This window comes from Canis lupus, chromosome 31, assembly GCF_003254725.2.
Source record: "Canis lupus dingo isolate Sandy chromosome 31, ASM325472v2, whole genome shotgun sequence".
Taxonomy (NCBI): Eukaryota; Metazoa; Chordata; class Mammalia; order Carnivora; family Canidae; genus Canis; species Canis lupus.
Genome location: NC_064273.1, coordinates 13,043,468 through 13,062,954, shown reverse-complemented (window position 1 = coordinate 13,062,954; position 19,487 = coordinate 13,043,468). Strand labels below are relative to the sequence as shown.

Here is a 19,487-nt window from a genome sequence, read left to right as displayed (position 1 = left end):
ATTACACAATAATTTTTACCAAAAAAAGGAATCTAGACAAATTCTAACACTACTGGATATAAGTAACAGATGTCTATATAAAATTCCATCCTAATATCAGCACTTTCCCTGTTTACTTCCAGGACTAGCATGCTACCATGACTGGTACCTTCCCTAGAAAGTCTACACAGACTCAGTAATGCCCTAAAAGAAGATTTTTTTTTTCCTAAAAGAGGATTTTAACAGAAAATTTTAAGCTAAATTGTCAAGTGAGAATTTAACATAGATTATAGACTTGTTTGTACTGGTTTCCCAAATGCCTAAGCTACCATAATTAAATCCAAACACATAATCTGAGTATTCTCTCAGATATGAGGCAGTTTTATAATTAGAGACCTAAATTGTGCTTTACCACACTATAAGAAAGACTGGGGAAAGAGAAACAAAGAAGATCCTAAACTCACCTCTTGGCCTGATTTTCCTGAATTCTCTGAATGTAAAGACTCAATTTCTCCTTCAATCATAGCAGCTTCTAGGCACTCATGTAGATCTTTGAATCCATTGACCTGAAGTGGGTACTGACCAAACATTTCAGTATTTTCAAATTTTTTACCTATAGGAGAAGGGAAAGCTAATCATTACTCAATAAGTAAACGTGTATATGAATTACCTCTTGAACCTGAAAACAATCACTCTCTGTTCCATAGAGTAGTCATTATCATTTTCTTGTTGGTTTATACATGCACATATGCAGATTCATATCCAGCCGTAGATATTAATTACACATCTGTACGTATGTAGTAATCACATGTGTGTGTGTATATATATTCTTCCAAAAAACACTTTGTAAGGACAAGATACTACACTAAACACTGCAAATATATAAAGCAGTGAACAAAAAAGTTCTATAGGGTCCCTGAACTGAGAAAAACTCTCAACCTCTTTTGGAAGAAAGACATTACATTCTATGTACATTAATTATACATGTAATTATTAATAATATATTATTTATCATTATAAGTGTTATAAAATGTGTGGTGAGATAGCGCTGTGAAAGGAAATAAGAAGGAGAGCTAACCTAGTGTTTAAGGGCTAGAGGGTAGAGCAGGAAGACTTCCATAGCAAAATGACATTTACAGAGATTTAAACAGTGAGTAGCAATTAGCCAGGCCAGAGTGTCAGAGTGCTGTGGAGAATTCTTAGCCAAGGAATAATATACACAAAGACTTCAAGGATGCAAAGAACTTGGCCTGTCTGAAGAATTAAGGGAAGGACATTATAACTTAGGGGAGCAAATGGGAAGATAACAATGAAGAGTTAGGTAAGGTCTTAAAATCTACAAAGTTTTATAAGCCCTTGTTAAGAATTTTTTCTTCTGAATATAACAAAAAGTCACTGAATGGTTAAACCTAGGAATAACAGGATCACATTTATGTCTCTCAAACATCCACATGGCTTCTCTGTTAAGTGGGTAGTAGGTGACTATTGAAGAGTCCATGTAGAAATAAAGGCAACATGGAATACAGCGTTAAGAGTAAAAGTGAAAAAAAAGAAAAAAAGTGAGAAAAAAAAGTAAAAGTGTACAAATGCAGATGAAATTACACAGACATTTATACACATATTCAGGAAGGTAGTAAATACAATTGACTGGTGGCTGGCTCACTGGCAGGATGGGGGGCAGAATTGTAAGGAAGGTATCAAGAATGATACTTAGTTTCTATCATAAATAACTGAATTGACTGTTTATGTATTGAAAGGGGCTCCACTAAAGAAAAAGCATAGGATTTTTTTTTTCTTTTAGTTTTAAGGTAGTAGTGGCAACCATTGTTTTAGAATGGACCATTGGATTTTAAGTTGAGAAGAGAGTTGAATATGAATCTGTAACTAAAATTAATCTTCAGGTCTGAAGCTACAATGAGAGAATTGCTGGCTACTGATGGCAGTTAATCAAGGGAGAGAATGAAATTGCCAAGGGAACTAGAAGATGGAAAAGGCAGGGGGCGTCAGCTGAGCCCCAAGGATCTCCTACCTTAGCTAAAAAAGGCTAACTATAACTTCTAAAAGTACCCACAGGGGGATCCCTGGGTGGCTCAGAAGTTTAGTGCCTGCCTTTGGCCCAGGGCGCGATCCTGGGGTCCCGGGATCGAGTCCCGCGTCGGGCTCCCAGCATGGAGCCTGCTTCTCCCTATGCCTGTGTCTCTGCCTCTCTCTCTCTATGTCTATCATAAATAAATAAATAAATCTTTAAAAATAAAATAAAAGTACCCACAGTAGCAGGAAAAAAAAAAAACGAGAATATGGTGCCACAGAAGCTGGAGAAATGATTTTAAAGACAGAATATAGGAAAGAGGAAAAGGAGAGACTAAATAGCATAGAGTTCAATATGAGAACTGAGTGGGATCCTGCAGTCTTAAACAAATATTGGAAATTGATCTTAGAAAGATCCCTTTTAGAAGGGGTTTGGGGCCAGAAGCAAAAGTGGGATGGGTTGAATACATGGGCATCTAGCAGGTAAAAACAAACTCCTCTCTTAAGGGGGACTTAACGGAATAGGATTAACTGAAAAAGACGGTGAAGGGAGCTCTTTTTTGTTAAAGATGTGACTTACCAGACCACATCTAAATACTTATGAGAAAGACAGAAGAGGGGGACGCTGAAAATACAAGAGAAGGCAGGATGATGGAGAGTCAGGGGTGAGTGAAAGCATGCAGAGATGAGCTTCTGAGCACATATAAACGACAGCCTTTTCATAGAAGACTGAATAATTCCTTATAATCTGGAGGGACGAATAAAAAGAATGTGGTAGAGGTAGGAATAGATGGAGGTTGTGAAGCGTAAAGCTCACATATTTGGGAAAGTTGTGTTTAAGTACTATGATACAAAATTACAAACACAAAATTAGATTCAGGACCTTAGACAGGACCTATGGCTAGATTTCATTAGCTTCACGGTAAATCCATAAAACCTGAGGGAAGATCTTTTTCAGAGAATGAAGAGCCAGAGAAGTTAGAAGTAAAAAAGGTAAAAATCATTATTACAGAAAATGGGATAGAAGACAGTGATTTAACAGAACAAGTACAACAAGTACAACAAGTGATTTAAGAGAACAATTAAGCACAGTAGTGTTACAGGATTGGGACAGTGAAGCTTAGTTATCTACTACCAATTCATGATCCATTTATAGTTAGCCCATTTGAATGACTTTTCCCCAGTAGTACTCAGGTACTCAGTGCACATAAGAGAGAGGATGAGCAGCTAAGTTGATGGTCAGAGAACAGCCACAGAGGTAGCAGAGAGAGGGAATGGGGGAATTAGATGTTTATAAAAATGATCAGAATGCACAAGTAAAGAAAAATGCCAAAAGGAACAAAATGAAGGGGTCAATGAACTAGATGTTCTGGAAAAGTTGAGGAACTTCTGCAAAGAGAACACTTTAGTAAACATATGAAAATCACCTCCAATTGAGAGTCGCTGGTCTAAAAGAAAGCATAAGGAAGGGATCCCTGGGTGGCGCAGCGGTTTGGCGCCTGCCTTTGGCCCAGGGCACGATCCTGGAGACCCGGGATCGAATCCCACTCGGGCTCCCGGTGCATGGAGCCTGCTTCTCCCTCTGCCTATGTCTCTGCCTCTCTCTCTCTCTCTCTCTCTGTATGACTATCACAAATAAATAAAATTTAAAAAAATTAAAAAAAAAGAAAGCATAAGGAAGATACACATAAAAATGATTAGAGATAGAGCTTGAGAGCAAATTATTTTTACTGAAGCAAATACATAGTTCACGTGGAAATGTACTAAACCATATTTACGTGGCACAATGGTTTGAAACAACTAATATCTAGTACAAGAATTTCAACACTGACAAATTATTTCAATAAATCACTTTTAAGATTCAAGGTAACACAAGTAGGAAGGGTATAAATAGTACAGTCACCACCTGATTAGAGCTATTCTACTACTTCAAATACAGTATGACACTATGCACATCCCAAATTGGAAAGTAACATACTATGTAAAATATTCCACTATTTATATAATGAATAGTTACCATTTGAGGCAAAAAATACATATATACATATATATACTATATATATATATATATATACACACACACACACACAAACACTTCAGTGTAACATTTTATATGCCCAACTAAATCATGAGTCATTAACTTTTTCTGAATCCTACACTATAAAACTATATTCAAACAACGCTTCATAGGAATCCATTAGTTAAGATCTTGAAGGAAAACCAATTTTCCAAAAGTTGATACATTGGGCCATTTGGAAAATTTGAAAAGTTTTTCAAATGTTTCAAATTTTTTCAAAACTTGATGCTTTGGCATTAGTAATTACTATTATCTGAAGTGTATTTAATGAGTCAGTGCCCTTTCCTTATTAGGAAAACGAAAAGACTGTCGGTCAGACCCAGATTTTAAGTAACAGGCATTTAGGATAGATGGAGTAAGTAGTATCACTCTTAAATGATTTTTCAAAAGATAAAAGTACGATTCTTTCTTGAAAACCAGAGCCTAAATAATTCTATAATCACCTGAAAAAGGTAATACCTTGACTATACTAAATTGCTAAATTATTAAATGCAGATTTCAAAACAAAGAGTTGAAACCCTCAGAAACAATAACCATCATCCCCAAACCAGTATTCAACTCCAATATTATTTTCAAAACCATTGCCCCCTTAATCCCTGTACCCCAACAATTCACAGAATCACAGCTTTCTCAGGGAAAGAACATCAGGATGACACTATATATTAGCATGTGATAATGCACGCTTAAACCTTCCTTTTCATTCACTCTATTATTCACTGTTTTCTTGCAAATAAGTAGTAGCAATGCAACAGGAACTACTAGACAGAGTAAATCAAATTAAAATTAAAAACCATTCAACAAGGAGTCATTATCAAGAGCTAATAGGTAATAACTCTTCAAATGTAATAAAGAGTAAACATGTATTATAACCATACCTTCAAGTACTCCCACAGCAAGGAACCTCCCATAGAACAACTCTACCATGGGGTTCTTTGGCTTCTCTTCATCCCTAAAGCATGGTAAAAACATAAATGCGGTTGTGATTTTTGGACCTGTAAGTAATAGACAAACATCCAAAGAACAATAGTATATGCCAAGATGGTAACATTTATGTGGCTGTCCATTCACTTAGTGCTGCTATTGACATTACCTTGGACAAGGCACTTAAGTGTATTCTTCCATTTTTTCACCTGACAATTGAGGATAACAGTAACTGAACTCAAAGACCTGCTGTAAGGGTTAAAATGAGTTGCTGCAGGGGACAACATTACAAGAGGTCCTGACACAGTCTGTGTTCAAGGAATGTTTGATCCTTTTATTATCATAGTTCATTTTGACCTCACACTTTTAGGCGTACTTGGACTTGTTGAGAAGAAAAAAAAAGCCACTATTAGAGTAAATTTCTATAAAACCTTAAATATCATTTCCTATATTTAAAGAGAAGAGCGCACACCATTCAAAAATAGCAGCTGTCACCAACGAAGGAGCAAAACACCAGCTTTGACACAAAGCAGCTCAGAAGCTACTCTACTCTTCATGCTCCAGGCATGATTACTCATTTGTGAATTTTCCAAATTCTTTAACATATACACTGTGGATTTTTTTTTCCTTTTTCGCTTGAAGCAAACAGAAGTTAATACTTTTTTAACCTTTCATTTTTATGTTTTGTTCTCTCTGGTCTGAAAACACAGTTTATCTTTGCATTACTACACAAAAGTGTGTGGTCTCCACAACTGTGTACATAATTTATCTTCAAGAATTTTGTGTTTAAACCAGTAAAATGGATTTGCTTAAAAAAAAAAAAAGAGGCAGGGAAGGACATGGTCTCTTTATAAATGTAGTATATGTACTTTCACTTACTCCTTAAAACAAATGGTAGTGGGAAAAAAAACTGGTAGGAAGTATTTCACTTAATCCTTAAAACAATGCTATGAGGCCATATGGTAGTTATTAGTGATACTCAAAAAGATTTCTGGTCTTCTACTCTCAGGTATGTGGTTAAGACATACTTTCCCACTCATGTTTTATTCAAATTTTAAAAATTTTATTTGTGGTAAGATACATAACACATAATTTACCATCTAACCATTCTCAAGCGTTTGGTAGATTGTGTTAAGTATATTCATATTGTTGTGCAACCGATCTCCAGAAGTCTTGTCATCTTACAAAACTGAAACTCTACACTCACTGAACAACTCCACATTTCTCCCTCCCCACAGGCCCTGGCAACCACCATTCTTACTCTCTGTTTGAGTTTTACAACTCTTGACACATCATGTAAGTGGCATACAGTGTTTGTCTTTTTGTGATTGGCTTATTTCACTTAGCGTCTGTGTTGCAGCATGTGTCAGAATTTCCTTCTTTTTAAAAGATATTCCACTTTATGTATGCCACATTTTGTTTATCCATTCATCCATCCATTCATCTGAGTTGTTTTCCACCTTTTGGCTATTGTGAATAATGAGATGCTATGAAAATGGATGTACAAATATCTCTTCAAGACCCTGCTATCAATTCTTAATATATACCTAGCAGTGGAACTGTTGGATCATACAGTTAACCTTTAAAGTTTAAAGTATACAATGTAATGATCTGATATATGTATACATTGTGAAAGGATTTCTTCCATGGAATAGTAATTCTATTTTTAATCTTTTGAGGAGTCACCATGATGTTTCCCATATCAGCTGTATCATTTCACATTCCCATCAACAGTGTACGAGGGTTCTAATTTCTTCACATCCTTACCAATGCCTGTAATTTTCTGTTTGTTTGTTTGTTTTTTTTAATAGTAGCCATCCTAATGGGTTTAAGGTGTTCCCCCTCACTTGAAGTTAGGCAGACCACATAACTTGTTGTTCCCAACAAAATGTAAGCAGAAGAGGTGTGTGATAGAAACCCTGAAAGCCAGTGTACTTTCATTGCCATGGTAATCCCAGAAGGGATGATGATGAGAAGCATCTGGGGCTCTGAGTTAAAGAATGATCAGAGCCCCCTACTCTGGGGCTCTGAGTTAAAGAATGATCAGAGCCCCTTACTCACACCCACTGGACACATCTAATAATATGATATAAGCTACAAAGTTTTGGAGCTGTTGCCACTGGACTATCTAGCCCACTATGACTGATAACAGTACAATTACTTCTATTTTACTGATAATGAAGCTGTAGAGCAGGTTAATTCACTTGCCTAAATTCGCAAAATTGGTTAGTGCTCAAGCTGCAAAGTGAACTCAAATTTGACTCCAAAATCAATGTATCCTCTCCCATTATATATATTTCGTCTTTGGGCATTTTAACTCTATGGGAAAAATTTACTTCACACCTTACATATTTTATAATATGAGAATAAAAAGGACTTGAGACTGACATGGGGGAGAGGAACAATCCAAAGATTATCTTGCTTGATGTAAATATCTATGAATCTTTAGATGTAAATATTAGTGGGAATCTCTTTTCCATGTCCTCTTATTTTTATGTAGGAAATCAATACTCCTGGTTTTTCTCCTTATTGTCATACACATACCCCATGGAAAGAGCAATGACTTAACAGGTTGCTGACTTTGTCAGAAGGAACTGGATGTTGGCTGCCTCCAGGAATTCTGAACTTTCTTTCCAAATTTCTTTTCAAATCTTCCTACCTGAATTTTACCCTGCTCTCCACTAATCTGTGATAAACACAGATCACTAAAGAGTTGGGTAGGAATCTCTAGAAATTATTTACCTTGTCCTACTTTCCAAGCTCTTAGACATCCTGTTCTTTGCCTTGCATTTAAGCTGTGAAACTCAGGGGCCCAGATTGGTTATGCCAACAGAAATATAAGGAATACAAATAAAGAGCAATTAAAAAGACACGAGACTCCTATAATAGAAGTGAGAGACCATGGAGCCTCAGTCGGTTGAACGTCCAACTCTTGATTTTGGCTCAGGTCATGATTTCAGGGTCAGGAGATCGAGCCCTGTGCCCAGGCTCTGTGCTCAGCAGGGAATCTGCTTGAGAGTCTCTCCCTCTACCCCTCCACCTGTGTGTGGAGAGCATGCACACACACACATGCTCTCTCCCTCTATAAATAAATCTTTAAAAAAAAAGAGAGAAAAAAAAAGAAATGAGAGACCCATCACTTGCATGAAAGCAGTAGTAAAGAAAGAATGACACAAATATCAAAGGCCAAAGAAATCACTATGGAAAACTTGCACCTGGGACATCTTACCGTTGGGGATTAGGTTAGCACAGAAGGAGTTCAAAGGTCTGGATAGCTGACAAAGCAAACTAGAATGCTTTGGGTCAGAGCTTCCCAATCTTTTTAATACAATTAGTACATATATTAACATATACAGGGAATTTTAAGGTTAAAAGACATATTTTCTCATGATCACAGAAACAGGATCAATATCTCCCACATACCCATAATCTGGCTAGCCATGGCACACCGATTGGAAAGCTCTGTTCTAAATAGGGGGAGCATAAAGATTCAAAACTAGTTTTAGCACCAAAAACAGCAAAAAACAGATCGAAAAGTATGGGGAAATGAACAAAGAGAACATACTTCAAATAAAACTTAAGATTTTAGGGACGCCTGGGTGGCTTGGTGGTTGAGCATCTACCTTTTGCTCAGGGCATGATCCCAAGGTCTCGGGATCGAGTCCCACATCAGGCTTCCTGCATGGAGCCTGCTTCTCCCTCTGCCTATGTCTCTGCATCTCTCATGAATAAATAAATAAAATCTTAAAAAACAAAAACAAAAACGAAACAAAACAAGATTTCGAATGAACTGAAATGGAAAAGTTCTGGCTTTTTTAAAAAACTGTTTCAGAAAAAGGGAGATAACTGGTTAGGTACTAGATCAGAAGAGGTGACTATAATCCAAAAACATTAACAAGTACATAAATAACAAACAATATTTCCAAAATCAGAATAAAATGACCCCCTCAGAAAGAACACACATTTAGGCACGCTTCTGAGGCTACAGATAAAAAGCAATGGGAAGGTCATGTATTGAAGACAAGATAAACTAAATGAAGTGCTTATAGAAAATCTGGAGAGATTTGAGAAGGAGGAACTAGGGATTTCAGGGTAAAAGATTCAAAGAATTACTTAAAGAACCTCAGAGACTCTGTTATCACAGATGAAGATACAGATATTGTTCACATTCTGAGGAAACACGCACAATGAATTTCTGGTATTAGAACTCTAAGGAAAGATACAAGGGACATGAGCTATACTGGAGAGGAACCAGAATGGACAATTCTCATTAGTGAATCACTCATTACGAGGAACCTATCAAGACAGTATCAGAGGAGGAAGTTAGAGAAAAACAAATGCAAAGGCAAATAAAAAAAAATGTAAGAACAGGAAGAATTCATTAAATAGGGCTGGCTGTGCATGAGACAGAGGCTAAAGCAGCAGGGTAAACTTAAAAATTCAGCCAAACCTTCCTAAAGGAATAAAAAATATATACAGGTATGTGAACGTGTATCACGTATGTGAACGTGTTTCTAGGCATATGTCACCTAGAAAAAGATGCAGCAGAACAAACTACACTCTAGGCCTATAACATTCAAAAGCTGAGGAAAGAATGTATCTTCACTGGATGCTAGGACTCAGCTTTCACAAGCAGCAATAGCAGATTCATTCCAGAGGTTTGATGGGGAAGACTTTCCAGATGAACGTAACATGAAGAGAGAAGCTAACATGAAGAGAAGAAAGAAACTAACCCAAAGGCAGGTTTCCCAGGCCTAAGCAATTCCGTAGCAAAAGGCAGTGGGCACAACCACCATGGCACAAAAATAAGTCATTCAATGAGGCACTCAGAGCCACAAACTGAAGAAGCTCATAATAATGCAACTAAAACTTTTGGTGGACAGGAAAGACACTGAGGACCTACAGCTGTCAACATCATAAACTTCTAAATACGCTTTCAAGAAGGAAGCAGCTTTCAAATGTCCCACTCTGAGATAAAATTTACCAAAAATATATTTTTTTTTCCTCAAATACTGTAGACTTCGAACCATAATTACTTTCTTCAGAGACTGCTCCCAACTTAGTTTAAGTTCACACATAACAGCCTGCAAGTGACTGGCCCTCAATGACAGGCTTCTGGGTAGAATTATAACCAGTCATTTACTGTTTACAACATATTCCAAAATTTCTAGGTGTTAATTTACATACTGCATCTTGTTAGACCATATCAGAGCCCGCAGTGGTAAATTCTAAGTGGTCCACCAGTGTTTCATGAAGATACATAAAGGAACTAGTGGTTACTATTAGGAAAGTGGCCTCATGGGAGTGGACAAGGACTATCTTGAAAGTGTGCAGATTTCTTAAATAACCAAAGTCTTAATGATTCAATCTGATGGGCAGAAAATAAAAAGCTAGAGAATGCTGAGGAGGACTGTCATATCCCTGTTGTTATGATTCCATGTGAAAGGAGATCATCAGAAGTAATACTCCTGGTATCTTTCCCCACCACTAACCCATTCCTCCTCATGAAAAGAGACTGCTGAATCCAAGGAAAAGAAGTGGGCATGTGGAATTAGCCCTTTCAGGGTTGCTTTTTAGATCTTTCTGGCTGGATTCTACTCTTACAATGGAAATCTAAAGCTACTCAGCCTTTGAGCCACAGATTTCAAACAACTTGTCAATACAGGTAACGTTTGGGTTCCTACACATCTTTTGGTTTCTTTCCCATTTCTCCATAGATACTGATAAATAAAAGGAGAAAAATGAGTGTTATTTATCAATCTCCGAAAACCCCATCACTAAATTTCATGGTAACTTACGTCTCTTCTTCAGCTCTCATTTGAAAGGCATCTTCTAACCAATCTAATAATTTGTGTGTAAACTCACTCACATCTTGCTGTGGAAAGAAAAAAAGTCTTGTTGATATTTGAGTCTGCTAATAAAAATACTAAGTATTGCAACACAAAACTTACAGCCAGTCACATCAAACATAAAATTACTGACTCCTCACAGAAATATCATATGAAATGTTTCACACCAAATACAAGAAATACTTATAACCTAACCTAACAAGAGAATAAAATCAGTATCTGAGAAAAACAAACATTATATTGATAATCACAATGACTGGGTTTTATTACAGGAAATTTATATATACATTTTTATGTACATATTTATATATACATATATATTTTATATATATACACACACACACATATGTATATAATACATACAATATTATATATACATTCATATATATAAATTCTAACTTACAAATAAGGTTTAAAAATAAGCATCGCTCCCAAACGAGTTCTCTAACGAATCTTTTTAAAATTAAAGACCCACATTACCAAAGAGTTCTTCATCATATAAGGAATTGTTACTGGCTTCTCTCTTAGAAGGAAGACATGCTTTTCAGCAATTCATTTTCTTAATTCAACTCTTACACCCAACTTTTTAAGCCAATCCACTTTTATGAAGATATGTTAATCCTGTCAGGTTTAGTCCAATCACTGACTCCCTATCAAGTTCACTATCTCATGAACTTCAAATTATCCCTTCAGAACTAGCGCATGTACATCACCTTTTGCCACCCCTTCTTCCAGTTGTAGTTCCCCTAACATGGAAAAACAGGAAGAGGGTGGCAGTTGTACTCGTCAACTACCATAATTCTTTGAATAATCTGAGGTAGAACACAAAAAATAGGTTCATCTATAGAGAACCTAGGGAGAAAAAATAAACCAATCCTACTAAGACTGTTTCATCAAAGACACATGAATCAGTGTAAACAATGTGCCTTTATTAATCAAAATTGCCCCAAATATTAAACAAATTAACCATCATATATTTTTCCACCTACAAGTTTTCTAAAAGAGCATCTGGGTCAATCTACTCACCTTTAAAATACTGAAACTAGGAACTCCTGGGTGGCTCAGTGCTGGAGTGTCTGCCTTTGACTCAGGGCACGATCCCAAAGTTTCAGGATCGAGTCTCACATCAGGCTCCCTATATGGAACCTACTTCTCCCTCTGCCTATGTCTCTCTCTGCCTCTCTCTCTCTGTATCTCTCATAAATAAATAAAATCTTTAAAAAAATAAATAAAATAAAATATTGAAACTAGGATCTAAGAAGCTTAAGGAAATTGTTCCAAAGCCATGTAAGTTAGGGGTCCCTGGGTGGCTCAGTGGTTGAGCATCTGTCTTTGGCTCAGGTTGTGATCCTGAGGTCCTAGGATCAAGTCCCACATCAGGCTCCCCTTAGGGAGCCTGCTTCTCCTTCTGCCTATATCTCTGCCTCTCTCTGTGTCTCTCATAAATAAGTAAATAAAATCTTAAAAAAAAAAAAGAAAAAAACTAAACTCAGCACAAAAATCCAGTTATAAACATCCATACCAACTGTAGTGGGTTAAATAGCGGCATGCCAAAATATATGCCCATCTGAGACTTCAGGATGTAATCTTATTTAGAATACAGGTCTTTGAAGATATAATTAAGGTAAGGATCTCAACATGAGATCATCCCAGATTAGGGTGGGCCCTAAATCTAAAGGATGTGTATTCTTATAAGAAACAGAAAAGAAGCAGACACAAAGACACACAGGAGAAAAGGCCATGTAAAGGACACAGAGACTGAAGCTATGCCCCCACAAGCCAAAGAACACCACAGGCCATCAAAAGATGGTGAAGGAAGGCAAGAAAGGATTCAGCCTTAGGGCCATGGTGGGGAGCACAGCCCTTTTACCACCTTTACTTTAGACTCTGGCTTCTAGAACTGTTAAGAGAGTAATTTTCTATTGCTTTGAAATCATTTGGTTTATGGTAATTTGTTACTGCTGTCATAGCAAACTCACAAAACACATTAAAGCAACTTTCCATAATTTTAAAATTCTGTAACTTTACTCATCCTGCAAGGTTATATCTGACTAGAAACACAAAACTGTTTCCTAGTTATCAAAATACTATTCAGAATGAATTATTCCTTGTCTTTATTTTAAGAAATCTAAAATTAACATTTACAAAATAATTCTACCTGCTTTCCTCAAGAGAAAAAAAATTAAGGCCTTTACTACAACATTTTAATTTTAAACTCAATTATAGGTATGATTAAAATTGACAGTACTATATACCAAAGTATCCCACAAGATTCTTGCATATTCCAAAATATGATATATTTAGGAAGACTATGAAATATAAGTACAAGTTCATTTTTTTAAAAAGTAATGATGCTTACTTTACTCATGGATTTATTCCATTCTGTCACTAATGTGTGTTCGACTCAAATGTCTGGGAGTAGAAGAGAATCAAACCTGTATCGACCTGAATTCACATACACCTACTCTAAAAAGACCTCCAGAGAAAAAGAATGAACGGTGAGTAACCTAGTTAGTCTATCTACACTGCCAACCCAAAGCAATGGCATTCACATTGTGGCATTCGAGTCTGTAACAGCTAGTTGTCTCCCTGTCTACCCTAATAAATCTGAAAAGTCTACTGTGTACATATAAGGCTCCCAATAAACTTTTGCTGCCTCATTTTTACATATGAAAAGATACACAAAGACCACTATTCATAGTGAAAAGATTCAACACCAGAGAGTAACCAAGAAAAAAACATACAAAAAGCAATTCCATAAGAAACAATAAGTCAGGGAAGAGAAGCGACTTTTTAAAATTTAATTTTATACTCAAAGCTATTAGAGATTATAATGCACATATTAAATAAATAGTGCTACAAAAAATAAAAGACACTTAAAACCAGGAGTACCCTAAAATGGGGGTTTGAGATCATTTTTAAGAATATTATTTCTTTTGACTTAAGTATTGCTTTAACAAATAAGAGTAAGATATTAAACCTAACCAGCACTGGAACTTAGTTAGAAATTTTTTTATAAAACAAACCAACCAGGGGCATCTGGGTGGCTCAGTTAGTTAGGCATCCAACTCTTGATTTCAGCTCAGGTCATGATCTCAGCGTGGTGAGATGGAACCCCACTTCAGGCTCCACACTAGGCATGGATTAAGATTAAGATTCTCTCTCTCCCTCTCCCTCTTCTCCCCCACCTTACAAAAAAATTAAAACAACAAATCAAAGCAAATCCTGACGTGAGCACCTTTTTTGTTCATTTGTCTTTGCCATAAAAGGTGAATTAAAACAAAACAAAACAAAACAAAAACAACATGGGCAAGGCAGGCGTTGCAGAATTATACATCTTTTCAGGACCCCTCTCCAAATACCTTTCCTACACATCCACATACACATCCACATACCAGACACATCCAAGTACTATAAAAAGTGCGCTACAAGTGCAGTAGCTGTATGAATCTATTGAGACATTTTGTCTTGTGCCCCTTGCTTCCTCACTGCCATCTCTTCCAACACTGTTGCTACTAGTCTATTTTCTTTGCTTTTCTGTTTTCCCTCTTTTAAAATTTCTCTAACTTCTCAAAAAAATAAAATAAAATAATAAAATAAAATAAAATAAAATTTCTCTAACTTCTCAAATTATGTGTGAAAATGTTGCTTGTTTATACATTTTCTATTTTATAAGAAAATTCCCAATTATCTTTTTTTAAGGAATGGATAAAAAAATCCTACCAAATAGCACTATACAAAGATTGAAAAATAAAAGCAACAATAACAAAGTTAATGTAGTTCAGAAACCTTTTCTGAGTAACTAAGGAAACTACTTCATGCCAACAAAAATAGGCATACCAAAAGCATGTATACTATACTGGCCTTGGGTTATCACATTTGTGAAGATTTACAACATTTCTGAACATTCCTAATTTTACCCACTGTTTTCACTTATTAATTTCAATCACAATAAAAATTACAGTTTCATTTATCTTAACACTTTCCAAGATCACTGTTACTTTTCTCTCAACTTACAAAAAGTAAATCTTCCAAATAAGCAATGTTTTAAATGTCTACAACTTATTTTTAATAAAGAGGAATAGCAATATCTTTGTCATGTGTCTTTGAAAAAACTGCTTAAGGAATGATCAAATCAAATAAAATACAAATATTAATAAATAAGTAGGTACAAAAAAAAGCTACCTGCTGGGAGTCATTTGATTTGAAAGCGTCCTTAAGAATTTCGACTGCTCTTGATGGGTCAACATATTTCCTTTTAGTACCAACAAGAAGTGCAAATAGATACCGCAGCTCACGCATAAACGGCAAATTCCGATGCTCCTATTAGGGAGAAGAAAAAACCCGTAAGTGAAACAGATATTCATTTTAACAAATCAAAAATTTAACTAATATCGATTAGGGAGGAGCCCAGCACTCTCACATCATAATTAAAGAAGAGTGTTGTGACCTAGGACACTCAAAGGAGTCCAGCACAAAAATAGAGGACCTAGCTAGGCTTAGCTCACAATTTCAGCACAAACGCCACATTATCATAGCTAATCATGTTATTACCCAGCCAAGAATATCCTCTCCTAATTCAAGTCTATTTATTATAATCCTTTCCATTCAGTTAGGCCCAGCTGCTGTGGACAGCAATAACAACAGCCAACATTCAATGAGTGCTAACTTGGTGCCAGGCGCTGTTTAAGTACTTTTCCTCAATAAGCCCATTTAAACAAAGATCCCTCCTCCTCCATGAAGCTTTCCCAGACCCCTCCAAGTCAAGGATTCCTTCAAATTCCACATCTATTAAAACAGATGTCTTTCACTCAGCAATGAATCACTAACTGGCACTGTCGTGGGATGATCCTAATTATCAGACAATACTAGTCTAATAAGCAATTAGAGTAAGTCCTAATATTAAACTAATGTATCATCCTTCTAGTGTTCCTTTGAAATCTCAACTTTTGTTTCTTAATAAGACTGTAAACTTCTTGGGACGCCTGGGTGGCTCAGTGGTTGAGCGCCTGCCTTCGGCCCAGGGCGTGATCCTGGAGTCCTGGGATCAAGTCCCACATCGGGCTCTCTGCATGGAGCCTGCTTCTCCCTCTGCCTGTGTCTCTGCCCCCCCCCCTCATAAATAAATAAATAAAATCTTAAAAAAATGTAATCTTAATGATGTTAAACATCTCATAATGTTGCCCATTCAGACAACTTATCCCTCTGTGCTACTATGTCTCTGCCTCTCTCTCTCTCCGTGTCTCTCATGAATAAATAAAGAAAATTTTTTAAAAAATAAAATAAATTGTTTATGATTGATAACATTGGGTTGTTGGTGTTTCTAGAGGATTTGGTGCAATCATATGTTTATAAGAATTGAATGCCTGCTTTGTGTGCCAGAAAGTTATGGAAGAAATATAGAAGTTCTTGTTTTTGAGAAGTTTACAGTCTTTTTTTTTTTTTTTAATATTTTATTTATTCATGAGAGACACGGAGAGAGGCAGACATTGGGCTGCAGGCGGCGCTAAACCGCTGCGCCACTGGGGCTGCCCAATTTTTTATTTTATTTTATTTTATTTTATTTTATTTTATTTTATTTTATTTTATTATTTTATTTTTTAAATTTTATTTTATTTTTTATTTTTTTTATTTTTATTTATTTATGATAGAGAGAGAGAGAGAGAGAGAGAGAGAGAGGCAGAGACACAGGCAGAGGGAGAAGCAGGCTCCATGCACCGGGAGCCTGACGTGGGATTCAATCCCGGGTCTCCAGGATCGCGCCCTGGGCCAAAGGCAGGCACTAAACCGCTGCGCCACCCAGGGATCCCCCAATTTATTTTAATACAAGAAGAAAAAATTTGTTTAAAGAATGTGATTCACATACCTCAGTGAAATAATTCATGGTAACAAGCAGTTCCTACTATAGTTAGCTCTTGCAATAATAATTTTAACAGAGCTTATATATCTATTTAAATATTAGAAAATAATTTCCAAGAAAGACTATGTGGTTGGTGTTCTCAAAGTCATAAAACTTTAGGGGTATTGTATGTGTGTATAGATGCTGTCCAGAATAATATAATCAATACAGAATAATTGTTCCTAGAATGTATTAAAAAAAGGAGTCCCAAAAAATAGGTGTAAAGGAATAAAATATTTGACTCCAAATACTTGTCATTTGATCCAAAAATGATAGACCACTACAGCAATCACAAAGTGATCTGAATAAAAATATTAATTTATGGAAACATGAATTTTATGTAAGTATAATAAATTCCATCACCAGGATGCCTGTGTGGCTCAGTCAGTTAAGTGTCCAACTCTTGGTTTTGGCTCAGGTCATGCATGATCTCAGGATCCTGGGATCAAGCCATGCAAAGGGCTCCAAGCTCAGTAGGCAGTTTGCTCAAGATCCTCTCTCTCCCTCTCTCTGCCCCTCATGCTGCCTTTCCCCCAACACTCACGCTCTAAAATAAGTAAATAAATCTTAAAAAAAAAAAAAATTCCATCATCAACGATAAAGTTTAAATGTAAAAGTTTTAATTGAAAGAAAACTAATGTATGATTTTTCTGTTGTACTTCCTACACTCCCCCAATTGCCTTATATAAATACTGGGTGTTAAAAACATAAATACAAAGAATTTCAATTCATAATATAATTTCCAAAAATACCCCTAATTTCCTGAGATCAATTTCTTTCATCACCACACCTACATCAGTGCAGTTGAGACATTCCTTTCTATGTACCAAGGATGAAATAAATCACTTTTAAAAAATAAGTGAATTTCTGCTGAGAAGCATATTGGAAAAGTAATTTAATATGTATATAATACAATGAAACAGTTTTGCCCTCAGCCAATTTCCATGGCTAGAAAATCTTTTTGAATTTCAAAAGGCAAAATTGTAATCGATGTTAAATGTAGCCAAATTTAGTATCTGTCTAAATTACAAAAATACAATCACATGCTGTCTTCTTTAAAAATGACTTAAGGTATAATTGATGTACAATATACTGTAGATTATAAAGTATGCAATTTTATGAGCTTCAGACACATACACATCCATGGAAGCATCACTACAGTAAAGATAATCTAACTATCCATTATTTCCCCAAGTTTCTTCAACCCTTATCCCCTTCCAGGATCTTCCCAAAGCAACCATGGTCACTTTGTATTTTCTAGAAAGTTATATAAATCAAACCATACCCTATGTCCTCATTTTAGTCTGGTTTCTTAAAATAGGATAATAGAATAATAATAATAAAATAATAGTAATTATTCTAAGCTTCCTCCACATGATTGTGCATTAATAGTTAATGCATTAACGATTCATTCTGTTTTGTTGCTCAGTGGTGTTCCACTGTATGGATATTGCAAACTTATTTATCAAGCGATCTATTCCAGATGCTGTGGATATTAAAGTGTCTTTGTGCAGATCTATGTTTTCATTTATCTTAAGTAAAAACCTGGAGAGGACCTAGGTTGTATGTAGATGTTTTTAAGACACAACCAAACTATTTTTGCAGAAGTGTTATACTATTTTATATTCTCACTAATAGCATAATGGCAGTTCTAGGTCCACATTCTATATTTGCTATGGAATATATTTTTAACCTGTCCTTCCAGTGGTTTAACCTCTAGTTTTCCTCTGCATATTCCTATGACTAATACTGTCCAGCACTTTTCCATGTAGTTAATTTACAGTTTTATACCTTCTTTGGTGAAGTATCTGTTCAAATATTTTTTCCAATACAGTAATAGATTATTTTATTATTGAGTTATGCAAGTTCTGTATATATTCTAGATATAATTCCTTTATCTGATACATGTTTTGCTAGTATTTTCTCCTAGTGGTAACCTAACTTTTAATTTTGTATAAATTTTTCAAAAATTGCAAGTTTTTAATTTTGATGAAATCCAATCAATTTTTCTTCTATGATTTGTGCCCTTGTTTTGTACCATTTAAGAAATCTTTTAACTTCCTATGCTTTCTCCAAGAATTTTTACATTTTTAATTTTTTAGATCTATAATCCATTATTAATTTTTTCATATATTTGAAAAATAAATGAATATGCTCTGTAAGGGCTAAGGATTATCTACCTATGATACCATTATTTTAAAAGATTTTTCCTTTGCCTACTGAATTGTTTTGTCAACTCTGATTAAAATCAACTCACCCTATATATATAGGTCTATTTCTGGACTCTTATCTGTTCCATTTATCTATAGGACTAATTTTTCACCAATAAAAGTGCCTGAGAGTTGATACCTCCAACATTGCCTTTCTTTTCAAAATTACTATAGCTACCCTATATTCTTTGATATTCTACATAAATTTTATATCAATTTGTTAATTCCTATGAAAAAGCCTTCTAGGATTATGATTGAGATAGCACTGAATCTATAGATTAAAATTGGAGATAACTGATACCATAACAATATTGTATCCTCTGATCCTTGAACATAATATATCTACTTCTTTAAATTCAGCAATATATTGTGGTTTTCCATAAAACTTTACCCCTAATAGTCCACATTTTATGCTACTGTATATATTTTTAATTTAAATTTCCCAATGTGTGTTGTTAATATTCAGAAATGCAACTGATTTTTGCATGTTCTTCTCTTATCATGTAATCTTGTTGAATTCATTT

At 35.4% G+C, this 19,487-nt stretch overlaps 1 protein-coding gene across 6 annotated transcripts in view; it reads right to left on the bottom strand.

Moving 5' to 3' along the window:
- The window catches only part of USP25 (ubiquitin specific peptidase 25), a 137,247-nt gene that overhangs the window by 53,820 nt on the left and 63,940 nt on the right, over positions 1-19,487 (bottom strand). For all 6 annotated transcript variants that reach the window (XM_025450072.3, XM_035709188.2, XM_025450073.3 and 3 more), the window contains 4 exons: positions 15,040-15,177; positions 10,804-10,880; positions 4,960-5,033; positions 444-592 (listed from right to left, as the gene is read on the bottom strand). In XM_025450072.3, coding sequence (XP_025305857.1) covers positions 444-592; positions 4,960-5,033; positions 10,804-10,880; positions 15,040-15,177 — 438 coding nt within the window. The remainder of the gene's footprint in view (positions 1-443; positions 593-4,959; positions 5,034-10,803; positions 10,881-15,039; positions 15,178-19,487) is intronic.